The following is a 21491-nucleotide window of genomic DNA, read 5'->3' as shown; positions in this document are numbered from 1 at the left end:
CTAGATGTTCCTCCTCCTGAAATATTTCACATTACACAAGTGCTTGCTATCTAATAAACCTTTGCAGACTTCTATTGTGTCTTTGTTGTCTAGCTGCTGTTTCATTCCGTGATGCACGTGATCCTAATCTTTAGGAGATTAGTTTCTTCTGGCTCTGTGTTTGCAGATTTCAAAGTTGTGTTTTATCATGGGCATGAGACAACCTTTCCAACAGAATAAAACTGTGCTTACTTGGTTTCTTTATTCTTTCACATCCCCCTATTTTGGTCCTACATAAATAAAAGCATGGCCACAGTGGGTCAGACACTCTGAGACTGCTATCCAAAATAGTGTTTCAGAATAGATGTTTAGGAAAAGAGGATAAAAATTAAAATCTTCCTGCCTTACCCTTTACTGCTGTACCCTTCCAGCATCATCTTCACCTTAGCATCTCCACTGCTAACTATCCTTGATGTCTCCACTACTATGGCTGTCTCTGTTACAACTTCTACATCCTGGGAAGCAATGAGAAGCTATTCACTTGTGGCTTATACTTGGAAGTCTTAAGATGTAATCACAAGGTACAGTGAAACAATTAAACTATGTCCCTCTTTTTCTCTCTCCTTTTTGGTTGTTTTTTGAATGTTAAGGAAGTATATGTGGGCAAGGAGACTCTCTGCACCATCGATGGCCTTCATTTCAACAGTACCTATAATGCAAGAGTCAAAGCTTTCAACTCCTCGGGAGTTGGTCCTTACAGCAAGACGGTTATTTTACAGACATCAGATGGTGAGTTGAGTTTTTGATGGTTTCTAAGCAAAAAGCTCCAGGTCTTGGCGGCAGGACACTTGCATCACTTTATACCCACTAACATCTTTGGCACTTACTGATATGGAGATTTTGGATTCTGAGTGAAGAAGCCAGGAACTATGCATGGACAGGGACTGAGCTCTCCTCCTAGTACATTGGGGATTACCCATTAACACTTCAAATTTGAAATAATGCAATTTTATTTGACTTTAAAAGTTCAAGACTCTTATTTGCTTTAGCATACAGAAGCACTTATGCAACACAAGGGATATTTTTGTGCTGCTCTGTTTCCTTTTCCTCATATATCTCTGTAATTTGCCTTTTTCTTCACTACTGCTTCAATTTCACAGCAAGGTTTGGTTATACAGAGATGGGAATTCATGTTTGGCCCTCTGTAATTACACTTGACATCCATTTGGGCATTACAAGAAGTTCATCTTCATTAATGATATTGCAATGAATCAAGAAGTGCATGCTATTATCACTTCTGCTTTTATGCTGTGTTGCCAAAATAGGCCAGTATAAAATATTTAAACTTTAAGAGCTTTATATGTGTTTTTTTTAAATTTTCCTTTTTTTTCCCCCCTTTGATAAACTAGTGAAGTCAGTCCTAACCAGCACAGACACAGTAGAACTACATTTCCATTAAATGCAATCCTGAACCAATTCACCAATGTGAGCAGTATCCATATTATGGAGAAACCTCATTGTGTCTTCAATGAATTTCTTATTATTGTGCGAGAACAGAAAGTCACTGCCCTTAGCAGCTTACATTCAGAGAAACAAGCACTGGTAATACAAGGCACTTCTGAGCTGAAAAACATCACAGTACTGTCTCAAAGCAATATTGTATAACTGCCTACAGTAACGAGGAAAGCTTGTCTTTATTACCTGAAAGTGCAGTGGGGTCTTTAGAAAGGCAGAATCTCATTCTCCTTATTGAAGTAAAGACAATGACTAAAAGAAAGACACTGAGGTGTTGGAGCGTGTCCAGAGAAGGACAACGAAGCTGGTGAAGGGTCTGGAGCACAAGTCTGATGAGGAGCGGCTGAGGGAGCTGGGAGTCTTTAGCCTGGAAGAGACTGAGGGGAGACATGATCACTCTCTATGACTACCTGACAGGAGGTTGTAGCGAGGTGGAGGTCAGTCTCTTCTCCCCAGTAATGAGGGATAGGATAAGAGGAAATGGCCTGCACTTGCACCAGGGGAGGTTTAGACTGGAGATGAGAAGGAACTTTTTCACTGGCACAGGCTGCCCAGGGAGGTGGTGGAGTCACCATCCCTGGACATATTTAAAAGATGTGTAGCTGAGGTGCTGAGGGATATGATTTAGTGGTGGGCTTGACAGTGTGAGGTTAGTGGTGATCTTAAAGGTCTTTTCCAACTGAAACAATTCTGTGATTCTCTGACATTTGAACACAGAGTGTTCTGCCATAATCCTGCCTTTCCTTCTCCCCTTCCACAGTGGCATGGTTCACTTTTGACCCCTCCTCAGCTCACAGAGACATAGTGCTGTCGAATGACAATCAGACTGCCACCTGCAACAGCTACGATGACCGGGTTGTCCTTGGCACTGCAGCCTTCTCCAAGGGGGTGCATTACTGGGAGCTTCACGTGGACCGCTATGACAACCACCCAGACCCAGCCTTTGGCATTGCCAGGATTAATGTTGTCAAGGACATGATGTTGGGCAAGGACGACAAGGCATGGGCCATGTACGTTGACAACAACCGCAGCTGGTTCATGCATTGCAATTCTCACACCAATCGGTAAGCACTGCTTGCATGCTTTTCTCATCACTGAGCTGCTTTTCTGCTTTGTACCAGAGGAAGGGGTCTCAGCAAGCCATCTAGTCCATCTCCTTGCTAAATGCAGTTATTTTATTCCTTCTTAAAAATCGCTAGTGGCAGCAATTGCACCTTAGCAATCTGTGCTACTGTTTGTTATCCTCACTGTTTAGCGGTTTTTTCCTGATGTCTAGCCTAAATCCCCTCCCCCTGCTGTGATTTAAGCCTGTTAGTACATATTCTACCCATGGCATCAGCAGACAGGAGCACAGCACACTGGGATTTCTCTCCCATTGCTGGAGGAGCAGAGGGAGAAAGGTGATCAATTCTCTTCCTTAGGAAGAAGCTCGGCTGCAGGTTGCATAGTAATTAGGCAACGCACTGGTGATCGCCTGTACAAAATACAGGTGTTTGCTGATTAAAGGTAGTGCTGTAGGTCACACCTAGGGTGATCTGGACACAAGAGACTTTGGCAGTGAGGGCTGAGTGACAGCTTCCATCCAACTGAGCCATTACACTGAAAAGCGTCTCAACAAGTACAACCAGCTTGTACAAAGGAGGACTTCAGAGTGTCCCTGAGCCATCGCTACCAAACCCCTCTTTCTCCCACAGGAGAGAATGGAGCTGTGTTTGGAGCTCTGCTCTGTGCAACAGAGTGGTGGGGAGACATGCTCTAACTGAAGCTGCCTCCAGGGGCAGATCACATGGAGACCACATGTATCAGCGTGGAGCTTGTGTTGCACTGACATATAATTGCATAGTTTTCAGTAACACTGAAAACTATGGCAGTTACCTCTGTCTAGTGCTACCTGTGTTGCCTTGACACAATGCTGGACTGTTGTAGGGGGCACATGGTCAACACTGCTTGAAGCTCGTTGGGGTATCAGCAGAGCAGAACTGTCCCGTTGAGAGTCAGCCCTAGCTGAAGGTCATCTGACTACTGAGACCCTTGAGAAGACATACACTGAAGAGTGTGATTCAGGATCCCAAGTCTCATCCTGTTTTGGAAGATGGTGAACTTGTAAACCTACTCTGTCACAACAGAGATTTGAGTTACAAATAGAGTGACTGACCAAGGATATCTAGCAACCCTGTGGCAGAGCAGAAATCTATTTATATTTACTTACTACTGATTGCCCCAACTCACTAGCACAGGTGTTGCTTCTGTTACATCAAATGATTAAAAGAAAAGCTTGCAGTAATTTTTAAAATGCTCAAATGCAACATTAAAGAGGTATGTTCATGCCAACATGCACTGTATCCTAAAGCTGCTTGTAACATCTCCTGTCGAATAGTCATTTATTGCATTTTAAGTGTACTGCAATTGCTGGGGATTTTTGTTTGAAGTGATGGGTGGGAGAATCTTGCAGCTCAATCAAAAGCTACCTGAAGTCAATTGGAAAAGCCCCCATGGCTCCAAAGACCTTAGGTCACATCCTAAGACAATATAGAGTAAGATAACACCAGTACAATAAACATATTGAAAGGTTCCGTGTCCCTTTAACATCTTGAATCGATTTAGGGCAGAAGTAATGTTAAGCTGTATTAATTTTAATGCTCTGTGAAACAGCTTATGTTTTCTGGAAAAAGCTGGCAACCATTCTGTGTACTACTGTCCCAGAAACCTATTTTATGGGATTGGTCCTCAGCATGCTCTTCCTGGTGAGCAACACACATGCTAAAGCAAAAGCGCTTTTTTTTTCTGAGAAGCACAAACAATGGAAACACTTTGGATTTTCAATCATCCTGGTGAAACAGGAGACCAAAGTGCTTTCTGTTGATGGGATTTTCCCAGGTTTTGCTAGATAAAACACAAAGGCTTTGCAGGCACATGTAAGGCATGGGTAGACCCGTGGAATATCTATTCAAGGGAAGTACACTAGTAAAGGGCACGCAGTCTTATGAAATCACACGCGCTTCAATGAAATTAGGTCTAGGCATTATATTTTTAACCATCATAGTCAAGTAGGTCAATCTTTTAACTCATTAGCTCTAATAGTCTTCTGGAAACATTTATTGCTGCCTACTTGTTTTTCCCCACTGGGGACAAAGCACAGTGTCAGAGTCCAAAGGAAAATCAGCTTTTTGCCTCTTGGATGTTGTGATGGAGGTTACATCATAGTAATCATTTTGTGCTTTCTAATTTTCAAGAGAATAAATTGGGGCAATAAAGAAATGACTAGCTTCAAGTATCAGCTGAGGTGGAGCTTGAAAGACCTATTCATGGGACCTGTCACATTTGGAGTACTTTCCCGTTGCTTTCATTCACAGCATGCAAAACTGGACCTGTCTACATCCTTAAAAACTAGCATGACTTCCCTGATGCTAGAAGAGGATGCAAGAACAGGAGACACTAATGCTGTCAAAACCAGAAGGAGCCTTTGAGAATAGATTGAGCAAGCTGGTTAAGAAAACACTTTAGGACATAGATGTAGCTTTGTGAGGTACTTTTCAGTCTCGTTCCTGGAAATAATCAGTTCACAGCAGAGATGTTGTAAGCCAGTTTCTAAGGGGCACTGACATTCATTGCAATTGATCCATTTCTTGTCTAAGTCCTCAAGAGTGGGAGTACTTCCATTGTCCAAGCCAGAGTGACTGGCTCCACTGCCACAGGCAATGGCATTTTTCAGGTAGCCAAAATCCCCTCTGTACTCTGACCTTTCAGGCTTATGCACAGCTCTTCCACACCTGGGGCTTATTGTTGCACACAGAAATAAAAATGTGCCGGGACTATGAGAAAAGAGGTGTGAGGAGTGGAATTTACTCGTAATAATGACAGAGTGGTGCATATCTTCAAAACTGGATTGTCATTTAATGGATGCTAAGTATTTATTGAAGAAGTATTGTAACAGACAGTTGCATTTCCCTTGGCCTGCAATTTAGGGCCTAGGGCATAACTATCATTAGGTAGTTTAAAAAATGCATTGCAGTAAAGCAACAGCTTTTTTATATGCTGCCACGGAAGTCTACTGGGAGACAGCAACATCAGCTTGAGTTTCTTGAGCTGTCTCGCTTATTCTATTGCAACTAAGGCATGTATTAGAAAACAAATACCTATCACACTGTCTAAATGATGCACAGAATAATGAGGAAATGTCTTACTTGCATGTTTGCTCATGAAGCTTTGACTCTCCCACCTCTCCTCCTAAAGGAAGTGACCATGACAGTAGTCAAAAAAAATACCAGAGCCCTCAAAGTACTGTTCTCAAGGAAATCATGGGATGCTCAGGAAGAGCAACTGTTCAGCCCCAGAAAAACAGTCCAGCCTTTCTGGTAGCAGCATAGCAAAGTGCCTCTGCTTGCCTTTGGTGTGGCATCGTCCTGCCAGAGCTGGTTGCTCACTATGGGGAGGTGGGGGCTGAGGAATGGGGCAGTCTACCTGCTGAAGTCCTGCACGAATTGTGGCAGCAAGGGTGGTAGAGTGTCCCCATCCCTCTGCTCTGCCCCTGAGCCCCACGACTCCTGGAGGGGCCTCAGTTGGGTCCTGCTCTCGCCTCAGTTGGATTCCACGGGCAGCATCTATCTCCTCTTCAGCGGGACTGTCGCCAGGGGCTGCAGAGGAGTCACTCAATGTCACTGTGCAGCACACAGCTAATTAGCCCACAAGAAGCAAATTAGCTTATCACATAGGAAAGAGCATAATAATCACAAAAAGGCAAAGTTGCTGTTTCTATTTCCCAAAGAGAATAATTGTCACTTTAAAAGGATGTCATAAAATCTATTTTAAAACACTGCAGGATATAAAACATGGTGCCCTACAATCAAAGCTGTTCCTAAACAAAGAAAAAAAATCTAAGTGTAACTAGCTTTAGATCATAGTACTGTTGCTTCCCACAGTCTCATAATGAGTTTTATGATAGAGTGCTTTTAATAAAACCTGTCTAGATACTGAGATACACACAGGTAGACATCTTAAGGTGGAAAATAATTTGCTTATGGTTTTGGGGAAAAGCTCAAAGAGAAACCTAGGAATGCTTATAGGACCAGAAAGGAAATCAATGGAACCTGAATCCTAACACATCTGGGCCAATTTGTGATTCTCAGTCATACTATTAGTGTTTGAAGGGCTTTAAATGGAGAGGTCAGAGTAGTATTCTATACTATTGTGCTGCTGATAAAAGAGGAAATGTGCATGTGCCACATTTAGTCTAAAGGAAACCAGTTTATGACATCTAGTGGACAAGATGAAAATTCCTTACCCTGCTCTTCATTCTTCCTAGCCGTGTGTTGACATACACCCCCTCTCTTTTTTGGGTTTTTTTTTCATGTATTGCCTACCTCTTGTGATAAAATGTTATGTTAAAATTGCATTAATCTCGTGAATGTTGTGTGCCTGAGGGGAGTGCGTGGGACAAAAGACAGCTGCTTCTTTTCCTACTGCAAATTATTTGAAATCTGATTTACCCTGAACAAATTGTGTCAGGCTGGAAATCCATCGCAGCCCTGCTGTGAGCAGCAGAGTAGCAGTGCCTGTGGCCAATCTGCATATCTAGTAGATTTTTTTCTTTGCTCAGTGCTCTTTAAAAGCAATACTGGGTTTGACTAACCCCCAAATCAAAGTACATTAATGTCAAATTGCTCAAGCGTGTAATGGCTGGCTGAGCCTGTCCTGGCAAGCTCTGATATCACGGTAGCTCTCAGCAGCTGCTCCTGACACCACCAATTATTACTGGTATTATTAATCGTGCCTACGCACTTCAAACAGCTCCCAGCCCTGTAGCTGAGCACCTTGTCAGTCAGGGAGCTAAGCTTATCCTTAATCAGCCCCACCTTCCCTTCCTCTCCAAAATTATTCTCTGCTGTACCTGTGCTGGCTCCCTGGTCTCTGGGAAGCTGGGCCCCATTATAGGTTGCCAAAGTGAGTACTCCAACTGGAAGTCCAAGTCTCAAGCTGTTTGCAGGCATGATAGTATCGTAGAATCATTGCGATTGGAGAAGATCATCAAGTCCAACCATTCACCTCACACCGCCAAGCCCAAAACTAAACCATGGCCTCAGCATCTCAGCTACATGGCTTTTCAATACCTGCAGGGATGGTAACTCTACCACTTCTCTGGGCAGCCTGTTACAGCACTTGACAACCTTCTCGATTAAAAAGTTCTTCCTAATCTCCAATCTAAATCTCCTCTGGCACAACTTGAGGCCATTTCCTCTTCTCCTGTTATTCATCACTTAAGAGAAGACACCAACCCCCACCTCAGTACAGCCTCCTTTCAAATAGCTGTAGAGAGTGATCGTGTCTCCCCTCAGCCTCCTCTTCTCCAGGCTGAACACCCCCATGTCCCTTAGCTGCTCCTCATCAGACTTGTGCTCCAGAGCCTTCACCAGCTTCGTTGTCCATCTCTGGACACACTCCAGCACCTCAGTGTCTTTCTTGTAGTGAGGGGCCCAGAACTGAACACGGTGCATGAGGTGAGGCCTCAACAGCGCCAAGTACAGGGGTAAATGGTTAGAAATGAACACCTGGGAAACCAGTTTTCTGCTTTTTCATTCTCTGCTGCACATTACTTCACTGTAGCAGGGATGCTCTGAGGAGCTGTGTCTCCAGGACTCCTGTACCACATGCTCAATACTGACCTGACTTGCTCATCTCCTTGCCTCTTGTCATCTGAGGGGACCTGCTATCTCTGGATCCCATTTTCAGCTCTTTGGGTTGCAACTGGAGGAGAGATGGACATAATTTCTCTTTAGGATTCTCCCATTAATCTCCCATGAATGTGGTACATAAACTTCAGATAAAGGTGTGGATCAGTCATTGCCAAATGCTGTGGACATAATCATTTCACTGTGCTGCTCCACTCTACTCACCTTTGCTTAGTATGGCTGCCTTGTCCTAGAGAGAGCAGCAGAGTATCCCTGTGCCTTCATTAACAGTATGGTTCCTTTGTACCTTAGGACTGAAGGAGGAGTTTCTAAAGGTGCCACCGTTGGTGTTCTTCTGGATCTGAACAAGCACAACCTCACCTTTTACATAAATGGGCAGCAGCAAGGGCCTCCAGCATTTGAAAACGTTGAGGGTGTCTTCATGCCTGCATTGAGCCTCAATCGAAATGTCCAGGTAAGTCTTCTGCAGTTCAGTCCCACTCACCCTTCTCCTCTGAAGGAGAATGTACACTCCTGGCCATTGCTGCTGGGGCTGATAGCGTCATCTGTAGGTGGTCAGTATGGACAGGGGCTGTTTCCTTCTCAGACTGACACTTAGGATACTAGCACTGCTTGGAAAACCGCATTTGACTTTCAGCTTTGCTTTACAGATGCGAGAACTAATGCAGCAAAAAACAAGTAAAAGTACCTGCACACACTAATTTCTGTGCTTGTTTTACTGCAGCAGTGCTAAGCCTTCTTCTGCCATTTTGACCAAAGGTCCTGATTCCTCTTAGATCCTGTGTTTGGAGTTCAAGTCCCACAGCCCTTCTCCTGTCATTTACTTGCTCTTGGCCCTCACAAATGCTTTCTGCTGAGGATGTCCCAGTTTTGAATCTATATGTTATTTCTTCTTTGTGCAGGTGACCCTGCACACAGGACTGGAGGTGCCACAATGTGTAAAACAACCCAAGCTGCCCAACAACTAGTGAAGCCCCAGCCCAACTCCGTGCTGGATTCTGTAAGCTTTCTCAGCGTGATTTAGCAGTTTGCATTAAGTCAGTAAAAAACCCATTCTCTTCCCTGACTGAAAACATTGTACAGCATGTTGCTCACCCAATAATCTGCTGGTTACAGCTAGCCCACTCCATTTTTGATTTAACAGCCATAGTAAGCATACCCACTGAACTGGCACTCAGTTGCAGATGGGTATCTGAACATATCTACACTGCACTGAATACATATGTACACACGTGCACACACACACACAGAGACATTTATAAAGCAAAAGGTGAAATGAGTGTATTTTCTTGCTCATGGCTGGATTTGTGCTTAAAAGATATTAGGGATGCTGGGAAAACTAAAAAAAAGGGTACGATTAAGACTGGGGGACAATGGCTGTTGGTGCACTTTAACCAGTAGGTGGATTCCCTTGCCACTTGAAGTCCTTAAATCAAGAAAACATATGTTTAGACAGATGAAGTGGAGTCTGTGTGCTCAAGAATCCTGGTTGTTCTTTACATTCTGGGGCTCAAATGGCTATTAGTTATTCCTTCTGGCTCTAGACTGCAGTAAACTGTGGGATAATGTCTCCCTAGAATTCAGTGACAGAATTTATCTTGTTATCTTCAATGGGAATAAGATTAGTTGACAAACACTGCCATCACAGAATCACAGAATCTCAAGGGTTGGAAGGGACCTTGAAAGATCATCTCATCCAATTCCCCCTGCCACAGCAGGACCACCTAGAGTAGGTCACACAGGAACTTGTCCAGGTGGGTTTTGGTGTTACAGTTGCACACACTTTATCTAATGCCTGGTACAAACAGAATTCAGATACAAAAAGTAGAGAGAAAAATATCCATGCATTTTAACATTTGTTGTTTAGGTGTGATTGTGGAGACTGTCACATACAGAAGATCTGGTTGTGGTTATCAAGCACACCTCTCAAATAAATGGTGCAGGGGAGAACTGAATTAGTGAGAGATTTGTTTAAATACGGCATGGGAAAAGTATCCCATGTAGAGAAATGCTGCTTTCATGCCTTGATCCTGATAAGCCCTGGGCAGCTGTAGTTCTAATGTAGCTTTGAAATCAGAAGCCTTAATTTTCTATTAGATTAGTGTGAGCTCATTAATGTCTTGATCCTAATGATGCACTTGAGCAAGAGAGATTCATAGCATTAATGTGAAACCCATCCCTATAAATTTTTGTGGATTGGGACATAAACCTTTTGCAAGACGTCTGGCATCTCCCATGAAAACGAGCAGCTGTTTCAGGTGCTGCCCCTGAAAAATGGAGTCTGACTGATGGGGAACTTTTCCCACAGTCATGGCACTGTCACCTGTGTGCTATTGTCAGAAAACACATTGATTTGTGTGTGCTGTTTTTCCTCTGAGCCCAGTTAATGGATGCAAGTGTGTGTGTGTGTATAGCGACAATGCATTAGGACAGGATGCAGCAGTCTGTGTGAGCCTATGATATCATGGACTCTGTCACTCTAATCCTACAGAAATGTGGTGCTACCAAACAAGGAAAGCATAAATTCTGAAGTCCCATCAATGTACTATTTCCTTTTTTAAGTCCTGCTGCCTATACAAATTTCCCTCTCCAAGCATACGTATACGCACACACATATTGTTATCAGACATGCAGTTTATTGAACATGAAAATGAATATTCTAACCAAAATCCAGCTTCCTGCCTTGCATTAAACAAGAGCCACAGGACAGCCTGCCAGCCCCAAGGCATCTTGCTGCAGGTCAACTTCTGGTCTCTGGCCAGAGCACATCACTCAGGTAGTGCTGAGCCACGGCCAGGCTTTGCTGTGGTAGAGCAGCCAGGATGCTCTTTGGGGTTGTCTCACGTCGCAGCCAATGTGGGGAGTGGGAGACAGCCCAGAATGAAACAGTCCTGGGCTACTTCACGGACAAAAAGCAGTTTGCCATCAAGCTGCCTTTAACCAAGCAAGCATCCTGTAGCCCACCTTTCCTGCAGAGCAGCAGCAGTGCACCTTCGGTGATGTCAAGACTGAAATAGGAAACAAAACCGACGGGAAAACATAAACTTCGAAGTGGGAAAGCAACAGTACTTTCTTCAAAGTCTGGAATGGGTTGTATCAGTAAACTTGTAGACATTGGAATAACTGTGCTATGCTCATCTTGGTTTCTTAAAAAAAATAGCAGAGACCAACTGTGTGTAGTTTCTGGTTTCATTTAATACTGTATGAACTCATGCAGGATTTTCAAATTAGTGGGTCTGTTTTAACCTACCTCAGCTACAATGCTATCAGACCTGAATTTCCTTTTGAGTGTGCTCTTCTACGAGCCCAACAGTTGTAATCACAGCATTGGCTTTGAGTATTGTCAGTCAGAGCAGTGTATGGGAATACTGTACATAAGTTGCACATAGGGTTTTTTTATATTGGGAAACATCCCGTGATAATTTTAATACAGAAGGCACTCCACTTTCACTTGTATTGAAAACAAAAGGACACTGTTTTGGGATTGAACCTTTGTCTTTAATCCTCGCTTCTGTGAAGGAAACCCAAATGAATTTACAACTTTCCAATCTTCAACCATTGCCAGATGTTTAAGATTAATTCTGAGTGGGTTTTAGAAGTGTTTGCAGTACTCAGTTTTGGTTTTTATAGTTGCTTTGGTACTGGTTCCTGGTGTGTTATATCTTGGGGAGAACACAGTGAGTGATACAGGTTTCTAATTCCTAATGGGAATATGGACAGTTCGTAGGGGCATGCTTCAGAGCTGTAGAGATGCTCGTTTGTTATCCTCTACACATCCTAATGTTCATAAAAGTCGGGTACAGACTAGCTATCGTTACAGTCTCCTTTTACCCTAGAAGAAATGCTAATAAAGTAAAATAAATACAGTTAGAAGTAGGTAATCTGCATTAGTAAGAGTACTTTAGCCTAGGTCAAAAACTAAACAAAGTGGTTGTATGTGTTGGTTGTATATGCATTCAAAGACTTGGGTTTGGCACAGCCCATAGCAATAAACCGATTACCCCAATGAAGTGTAATCCCATCACTACAGATGGATACATTTTGGTAGTTTGATTAACAGAAATAATGCTTAAGTAGTTAGAATTATGCTAAGAAACTAATTACTCCACACATGAATATTTATACAGAGCATCCAGATGGCAGTCGCCATCTCAACATAGGCAAAGCAGGACTTTCCCCTCTCAGAGCAGCATCAGGTGGGAAGAAGAAGGGCACTTCCACCTCTCTGCTCCAGCTGGAGGTAGTTTGCTTCTCTGCAGGTAACTCCCCTGAGGTCTGTCTTCTTATAAACCCAGCAGTTTGTATGTTTTTAATCTACAGCATCTCTTAATGCCAGTTTTTGTTTCCTCTAAGTCTCGTCTTTAGGAGGGTATCTGCCTTTAGTACTATAGTCCTTGCAAAAAAAATGTGTTGCTGTCTGTCCAGGGAGAACCCAGGGATCTGAAGAGTACCATAGATACCCAAGGAGACCACCTTGGATGTTCTTGCTTCCTTTTGATTCTTTGAGGGATTTATGCAGCTCTCTGGGACTCCAAGCACAGAGCTGCCTTTCATGGGACTCTTCTGCTCTGGAGCCCAGGGTGCTCCTTAGAAGCAAGGGAGCAGAGCCTTTTGCATTGGGATGAATCATATTCCCTGTGGTACAGAACCCACACAAGGTAGTTGTAAAATTGATTTAATGTTTAAAAAAACCAAACCCACAAACAAACGAGCCCTCCTCAAACAAAAATAACAAAGCATGACTTCTGCATGCACCAATTTGGAACCTCTGCACAGCCACTAAAATACAGCAGGCAAACTTTGTGTCCTGCAGAGCAATCAGGGACTCTTTGTTTTCATCTGTCCCAGTGAACCCAACCTCAGCCTTTGTGAACCTTCTTTCTGCTCCTTTCCTCTGCGAGTTTCCCACTTAAGTTTAGTGGGAACAAACAGAAGTGTACCATGAGCATTGCCAGACTTCCCCTTGGGTGGGAACTCATGAAAAAGAGTTCACAAGATCATCTCTTACTAAGACTCAATACGAGCACAGGCCTAGTTGACAATCCCTTCCTACTTCTGCTGTGGAAAGGTATGTGTTACAAATGTCAGTGAGGACAGGAGAGCACTGTGATATATCATCAATTTGGAAAGCAATTTGGCTTCTAAAAACACAGGAGAGAGGCAAACAGCGTTGTCACTTCCTATACTTGCCTATTCAGTTAAGATATGTAGAGGAAAATATATTGGGACTGAACAAAAGAAGTAAAATGTTAAAAAGCACAAACTTACATATGTACCAGAGTTTAAGAGGAAAAGTATTAAATGTAGTTTATTGTACGCATAATGTTTCATTGTGTTGTAAATAATGCCATGATAGTGTATTGCCATAGTTTGTTCTTGGCTGGTGATAGAGTTCTGTCATAGTGCTGTGTAAGCTTTTATTTGTATTATGTTAGGTTTTTTCCAAAGTGTAGCTAGTAAAAGGTAGCAGAGAGCAGACAATACTCTGGTTTCCAAGCTGTTCTAGAGCAGGAAGAAATGTGAGATGCAGCTTTTTGTTTTTCTTTCTTACATAATATTTCTTAAACAAGGTAAGAGAGAGGTGAGATCCAGGCTAAGCTGCCACTACCACTATATGTAAAACACTGTGTTTGCAGCTGCCAACAGAGGTGTTGCACTTTTGGACCACGATTCAGTCACCTGTTCTGTGAGAAAAGGATGCAAAGTACTAACAACCTGGTCGTTGCAGCTCTCCGGTACCTCCTTTGCTCACAGAAAGATGAGGAAAGAGAATTGTTAGACCTAATCTCAGGCCTCACCAGCTTTGATGTATTCAGTTTAAATAGCAAAGTCAAGAATGTGACTTTGAACCAGACAACAAAATATGAAAACCCCAAACATCTTGGCTAGATTAACTTTGGAAGGGAGGTTACAGTTTCAAGTCCTTCAACAGGTTACGGTAACAAATCGACCACATTGTGAATGTAAAGAGCACTTGTCACTAAAAATTACCAAACAAAGATGGAGAGTCTTTGTTATTGTTTTTATTGTTTGGTTTGTGTTTTTTTTTTTTTAAGAAAAGCTGCTTCTGGTTTTTACTGACAACATTTCTGGCAATTCCTCTGCCCAGCACTACTGAAATCTGCATAGACACACCCACTGCACTGGTAGCCTGAAAGCACAAATGCATCATAAAGAAGACACACTTGGTCTTCTCACGTGCAGAAGCCACAGGATGCGTGGGGCTTCTGCATCTTTGCACACTAGAGGAGACAGAAGTGTGTTTTGCTGACAGAGGCATACAGCAGCACTTTCCCTTTCTGTTACATTTGTTGTTGCAAACAGATCCAAGGAGATTTAATTGCAAGATTATTTTTTTAAGCTAATTGGAGGATTTCTAACATATTTCTGGTGAAGCGGTAGATAGAAATATTCCTGGATCCTGATTGCATTCCTTCATCCTCCACCTCCCTTAAATGTTGTCAATAAAAACACTAACCTTTCTAGGTAGCATGATGAGAACATTCTGTGATGAAAATGAAAAATAAATGCATGAGGTAAACCTGCTGTTATTACTGATTGTTATATGAAGCATGAATAACACTAATTTAAATGTTGGCAACCAAAAAAGTGCAAAGGAATATGATAACGGTGTTCACTTCTGGTTAAACGAAAGAAGAAAAGTTGTTTCTGTGTTTTCTTCTTAACCACTTTTTTTTTTTACTTTATTGCCATTTCCCATAGCTTAAATGAATTTGGAGCTGGTGAAATATACATCTCTGCTGTATGTGTCTGTCACCAGATCAAGAGGAAAATACAAACCTTTTATAATTTTGTACCTGTAGCAAATGTTTGTATTTTTTGAATTGGAAACAAAACTGCTTTTTGTCTTTTGGTCTGACTAAACCTTTGTGTATTGTTATTATTACCACCCTTTTGGAAAACCTGACGTATGAGTTTATGCTGTTTTACAGTTTCTAAATAAATTCTTAAAACATTGCCAACAAATTCAACATCAGTGCCTTACTTATTAATTATTCTTGTAAAATATTATGTCATATTATGCAGATGATGCACTGGCACAGGATGCACTCCTGTCACTGATTATACTTGCTTTGTTACCACATTCAAGATTAATCCAGTAGCTGGAGAAAGTCCAGAGTCCCTCCTCAGAGCAATCATCGGCACCTCAACTTCAGACATACCCTGGAATCAGTGGCATGAAATCCCTCTTTCTCAACACCACTCAGTTAGCTCTGGCTCATGTGGGCTGTAGATTTTGTGGGGATGTGTTATTTAGTCCCAACCCATTTTAGAGAGCGAGTCATTTCCAAGTCTCCAAAAATTTCTGACAGTAAAGTAAGCAGAGCCTGGAAATAACTGGCACCAGTAAGATCTGACTGGGGAAGTGTAAAAGCCAGACAGGGCAGAAAGCATTTTCATAACAGCAAAGACAAAACTTGGTGTGATAGTTTTAAATGATGTATCATCTTTGAGCTGCACACCTCTATCAAGCAGATGCCTGTGAGGGACTTTGCAATGCTACAGAGTCAGCATACTCAATTCCTGCAAAAAGACACTCGTTGAAGCTTTGCAATCTTCACCAGTGTCTGTTAATAAAGCAGAATAAAGCATGCTGACACACTAACTGCAGTGCCAGGGTAACAAACAGAAACCCACCGAAAACTATCAGGAGAAAGTACAGACAAAAGCCTATCATAGAATTATTTTGGTTGGAAGAGACCTTTAGGATCAAGTCCAACCACTCACTCACCTCACCCTGCCAAGCCCACCACTAAACCATGTCCCTCAGCACCTCAGCTACAAGGCTTTTTAAATATCTCTGGGGATGGTGACTCCACCTCCCTGAGCAGCCTGTTACAGTACTTAACAACCCTCTCAGTGAAAAAGCTCTCCCCAAAGAACAGCACCGACACATCATCTATCATGGCATTTGTTTTTTCTTTCTTTCTGCAATAGACAACAACTAGGTGTCAACTCCTTCGTGTCAAAGGGTTTGACTGGAAGGAAAGATAATCACAACTGTTTTAGCATATGGGGAAAAGGGGAATAAAGGTAGCTGTCACAGAAAAGGCACACAAAATGGAGCAGATGAGGAGAAACCCTTGCATTCTTCCTTTATCCCTTGTTCCTCTATTTGACTGCAGGAAGAGGGCAAAATAAGATGGTCTCGGCTTTCCCTTGTCCATCATCAATCAGTTATTTGGTCAACGCTGGCTTTCGTGTATACATGCTCTAAAAGCAACACAGCTTGTTGCCTGAACATACACTTACATACTCTGTTAACTGATGACACACACCAGTCCAGAGAGTCACTAGGTGCATAACAGGTTCTCAACAGATGACAAATCTCAGTAACAGAACAGGACTGAAGGTACCATGTTTACCCAAGAACAGCATCCTGCAAGGACACAGCATGTTCAATCAGCTCAAATCACCTTGGAGATTTGATATAAAAAAGCAACCTATCTTCACATAACAGAAATATTTCATAATGCATACACACCAGTGTTAAATAAGTGAGGAAATGCAAAATTTTGAATCAGCTTTTATTTTTAGGTAGGGTTTTTTTCCCCTGTTCCATTGTAAGCTTGGCATTCCAGTTTTCAAACTTAAGAACTCAATGTTTTTCAAGTCGTCTTTAACAGAGCTTACAAGATTGAGACCAGGACTGCAAAATTAGACACTCCATTCTGACCTAAATATCTTTTGGAGGTAGAAATCCTTTACATTACCAAAGCTGATTGAGGACATAGATTCCCACGATGCATTATGCACCAAGTCAGCTGAACGAAACTTTTATGTAGAAGTGAGCACTGAAAAACCTGAGCTCAAGGATTAACCAGGAATTAAAAGATACAGGTTATCTTACAACATTCAAAGCCCATCTGTTGCCTCAACAAGTCTTGATGCTCCGAACTCAATTCTGCTTAGTGATCACACCTTCACACGCCATCGTCATTTGACATTTCTCAAAGTCTGTACGCAGATAAGATGGTTAATTCCGGTTTGAATCTACAACCAATACTGGATAAGAAATCAAATTACACAGTTATGAAATGTGATAACAGTATTTAACAACCAAACTCTGCACACCCCTCCTCTTCCCACATGGCTCCGAGAACACTCCCTTCTGTCTCTTATCCTCTCTTATCTCCTCTCTCTTCACTTATTCAAGACCTGGAAGTAAGGTGGAAGGTGTGGGGTAAGGAGTGCATCAGAAAGCATTCCCTTTTCATAGTGTGACTCTCCCTATCCTGTGAAGGTCTCTGATACTGCTGTGTGGGGAGAGGACTGTGCTGCTGTTCTCGCTGCAAACTGCAAACTGCCACAGACCTTGCTGCTGGCTCACGGTTAGAGATCACCATGCTCAGACTCCCAGATGCTTTGCTTCCCCAGCCCTCAGGGGTATGCTGAATTTTACCAATACACCCAGAAGTTTCTCTACCAAGGGCTGTTTTCCTTCTCTTATCCCCCTGCTTCACTGCCAAGAGAGTTCAAACAAGTTCCAGGTAATCTTACATATAAAGGACACAGCATGAACCTTTTCCTCTGTCATTTAACAGTTGACTTTATTTTTGCCTCCCCCTAAAATCTTCAAGTTTCTTTAGCTTAAGGTAGAATGGAGAAGACATTTGGGGAGGTTACTAATCATTGCCATTTCTTATGAAAATACAACCTTAAAAACAACAGCAACAAAAAGGTATTAAGCTATAGAGGACAGACCTTTTATTTCAGAAACACCCAAACTGCTCAAGTCCAAATAGCACCAAAACTTCAGTTCTGAGAAAGATTTCATAGAAAAGCCGTATGAGGCACAGGATCAAAACAAACATGAGCTACATAGGAGCTACCCCGTGCTTCTGGTTGTTCATGGCTATCTATTATTAATTTTGCTCAGTTTTATGTGGTTTTGTTTTTAAAAACAAACCAAGCAAGCCACCAAACCACTATTTGAAACAATGCTTACTTGGAGATCTCTGCAGAGATACGCAACTATAACGCTGTAACTCTTACTTGGCACTAGAAAAAACCTCATTTCATTCCAAAGCAGATAGTTTAGAAACTTGAAGAGGTTTTTGTTCAACAGCAAAACTGTTGTGCAGTTCCACTATCCACTAACAATTCATCAAGATACAAACAGGTGTATACCTGATAAGTGCTCGAGAATATCTACTTCAAGGTTCAGAGCGAGTAAGGTATTATTTCTTCCATGTTCCTTCCAGATGAAAGTGAAGAGCTACACATTTTAATCCATTAATCAATGGATTAAATGGATATTTTACTTCTAGCCAATAAGCTGATTCTAGACAGTGAAATGCTTCCTTTAGGACATAATGGCTAATACAAATAGCCTGTGTAATGTTCTTAGTAAGAAGTCTTACTTTTATTTATAAAGTGGTTAATTCTCATATTCTTCCCAGGGCAGAGTGGAATATAGAAAATCCTGCAACAACAAATAAGGTAAAAAAATATCAGGATATAGTGGGAAGGTGAGAGGCTTTGTAAGCCTGTGTTGGTAGAAAAACATGAATTCTGTCTCAGGTGTATTGTCCATTTCACTCTGTAGCACAAGATCATTTGGCAACTTTAGAGGATTTAATTTTCTTTATGTCACGGCTTTGCAGAATCAAAGTCCCATCTCTGAATTTTCCAACTTGTCCTGCAGGCCAAATGCTAGGCACTGATTTCTTCCTTTTGGCCTTCCTGAAATAGGATAGGGAGGGGGAAAAATAAATGAAGAGAAACAACAGAAACTCATGAAAATGCTCAATACGGTGAAAAATGTCACCTGTTTTTGCAGTCAGTGTTTGGTACTATGGAGTATAAAATCACAGCAGGTAATCATCCCAGAACATTTATTACCTGCATAGCCATTCAAAATTTGCAGCACATTAAGAGAATAATTTCCATTTAAAAAAATTTAGAAATGCAAAGATTTTTGGATAAAGAAAGATAAAGAGAGAAAGAAATTAAAGAGTACACCTCTGTGAATCTGCTACACTATGATTCAAGATGCCACTTCACCTTTCAAACCTCTGTATACTGTAGTTTATGTTTTGCAGAAATTAATTCTCAGGGCAAATGTCCTAAGTGGCATATCCTGGACTTCCATCCATCTCACCTCTAGCTGTGGCCTTGGGGCAGAACTGACAAATTGTCAGCTAAGCTGTGTAGCTAAGAAGAAGGTAGATTCAGATTGGATTTAAGGAAGAAATTTTTTACAATGGAGGTGGTGAAACACTGGAACAGGTTGCCCTGAGATGCCCCCTCCCTCGAAATATTCAAAGTCAGCTTAATGAGGCTCCAAACAACTTGATCTCGTTGAAGATGTCCCTGCTCATTGCCAGAGGGTTGGACTAGATGACTTCTAAAGGTCCCTTCCAACCCAAACGGTTCCATGATTCTATAAAGACCTGTTAGCTACAGAGCATTTTGTGACCAAGCTCTTCTGCAGAAGTTCCTTCCACTGCATGACTTCTGGTATAAGACTGTGCATAGTTTTTAGGCAAGGGAAGTACACTGGGAAGACTGCAAAAGCAAGTCCATTTTAACCTTGTTAAAAATTGCTCACCTCTCCTTCTGTTCTTTCCTCTTCTTCTTAAGAGAATCCCCTTTATGTTCCTGTTTTTAAAGACATATGTTTTAATGGAAAAAGAATGGCTTTGGCTCAACAACCATCTGCACACATAACACAAGACAGCCTTTCCTTCTGGGAGAAGCAGGAGTTTCAAGTAGGCTGTGAGACCTTCTGACAGGTCAAGTGATGCAACATGCTAGCAGTGCCCAAACTCCTTCCTCTCACCTGAGGGAAAGTACAGCCCTGTCGTGACACGCTGCCCCTGCCATGTAAGGAGGCACAAATCCAGCCACATGAGGAGAGAGAGAGGCTTGCTTCTCAGGCATGTGACAGATCCTTGGGTCTGCCCAAAGGTGGACCTGCTAGCAGGCAGGTGTGCCTAATCACACAGGGTTCAACCGTGTCTGCTCATGCACTGGATGCACTTTGACCCACAGGATGCGAGGAGAAGTAGGTCCCCTGATAAAGAAGGTGGCAGGGGAACAGGCTGATAGAACAACTACCTGCCCCACAGCCTGCTCCCACCTACACAAGATGACTCCATGAGGAGGCAGGAGTAGGCTGAGAGCCAGATGGACCATGCTGGAAGATGGATGCAACAGAAACCTCACCCTTACTTTAAATGAGCAAGGTCCTAAGTGGACTTGTGCTGATACAAACGCAGCTGAAGATATGCTGCTCCATAATTAGACAACATGCCACAAACTTGATTTAGAGGTCATTTTTTCTCCCTTTTAGAGGTAAGGAAAAAACACCAACCTGCTAATTTTGTGCCATTGGTCTGTCAGCTTCAAAGGATAAGGCAATAAAAACCACCACAAGAGAAGCCCAACTCTGTACCCTTCATACTGCACACAATCAGCTTGTCCCAACATGACTAGTCCTGCTGGAGCCAGGAACCCACTCCATGGGGAGCAGAGGGTGTCCAGCTTAGGCACTCCTCCTGCACCTGAGGCACTACCTGTCAGGCTCTTGGGATAGCTCTTATATGCTGCCTTTTTATGTATAAAATTTGGCACAAACCTTTCCTTTGTCATCATCCTTCGCTGATTTTTCCTCTTTCATTTTCTCTTGGTAAGTCTTGTAGTTCACGTGTTCCTTTTTGGGGGGCTGCAATAAAGATTGGGAGGGATACTACTGATGAAACTTTCAAATATTCACACCTTTGCATGGACAATATGTTTCAGGTGATGGCAGCAAAACGTTAGAAACTGTTCATTTCCTTCTGGGTGAGTGAAAGGGACTTCAGGATTTTAAGGTAGCCACATAAAGACTGTATCTCTCTTAGTGGAGAGGGATTATGGTCTGTATCAGTCCTACAAGGTTTCCACACACACATTGAGCTAGAAAGAAAACCCATACCCTTCCCCATCCCCCAAAAAAGACATACAAAATTATAGTTTTCTTTCACACTACTGATGGAGAAAACTCTTCAGTTTTATTGGTCATCTTTAACTCATTGGGGACAGTGAAGCTTCAAAAAGCAAGCCACTCACTCCAACAATCTAGTTTTGAGTGAAAATGTCGTTTTCCACTCCAATCAGTTGCATTTCACCTATACAGCATCTCTGATAACGCAGTCATTTCCCAAACAGCTACAGAAAACAGACAAGACAGAACAGAAAATGTAAAAGTAAAGATGAAGTGAGAGAATGGTCAGGGCTGGAGATCTTGTGTTTCAAAAAAGAAGTGCCAAACCCCTCCAGCACTTTTCACTGCTTTCCTGCACT

The 21491-nt window shown here is 42.3% G+C and overlaps 2 protein-coding genes across 3 annotated transcripts in view; one reads left to right on the top strand and one right to left on the bottom strand.

Moving 5' to 3' along the window:
- Nucleotides 1-9148, top strand: part of TRIM67 (tripartite motif containing 67) — a 34034-nt gene extending 24886 nt beyond the window's left edge. For both annotated transcript variants that reach the window (XM_061989917.1, XM_061989916.1), the window contains exons 7-10: nt 630-768; nt 2255-2558; nt 8472-8634; nt 9083-9148. In XM_061989917.1, coding sequence (XP_061845901.1) covers nt 630-768; nt 2255-2558; nt 8472-8634; nt 9083-9148 — 672 coding nt within the window. The remainder of the gene's footprint in view (nt 1-629; nt 769-2254; nt 2559-8471; nt 8635-9082) is intronic.
- An 8573-nt stretch (nt 9149-17721) lies between these two features.
- The window catches only part of C2H1orf131 (chromosome 2 C1orf131 homolog), a 7315-nt gene continuing 3545 nt past the window's right edge, over nt 17722-21491 (bottom strand). The window contains exons 5-7 of the mRNA XM_061990927.1: nt 20785-20871; nt 19756-19805; nt 17722-18887 (exon numbers count right to left, since the gene is read on the bottom strand). Coding sequence (XP_061846911.1) covers nt 18758-18887; nt 19756-19805; nt 20785-20871 — 267 coding nt within the window. The 3' untranslated portion in view covers nt 17722-18757. The remainder of the gene's footprint in view (nt 18888-19755; nt 19806-20784; nt 20872-21491) is intronic.

Source organism: Colius striatus, chromosome 2, assembly GCF_028858725.1.
Source record: "Colius striatus isolate bColStr4 chromosome 2, bColStr4.1.hap1, whole genome shotgun sequence".
NCBI lineage: Eukaryota > Metazoa > Chordata > Aves > Coliiformes > Coliidae > Colius > Colius striatus.
The sequence above is the reverse complement of the archived record's forward strand: the minus strand, read 5'-3'. Positions and strand labels throughout refer to the sequence as shown.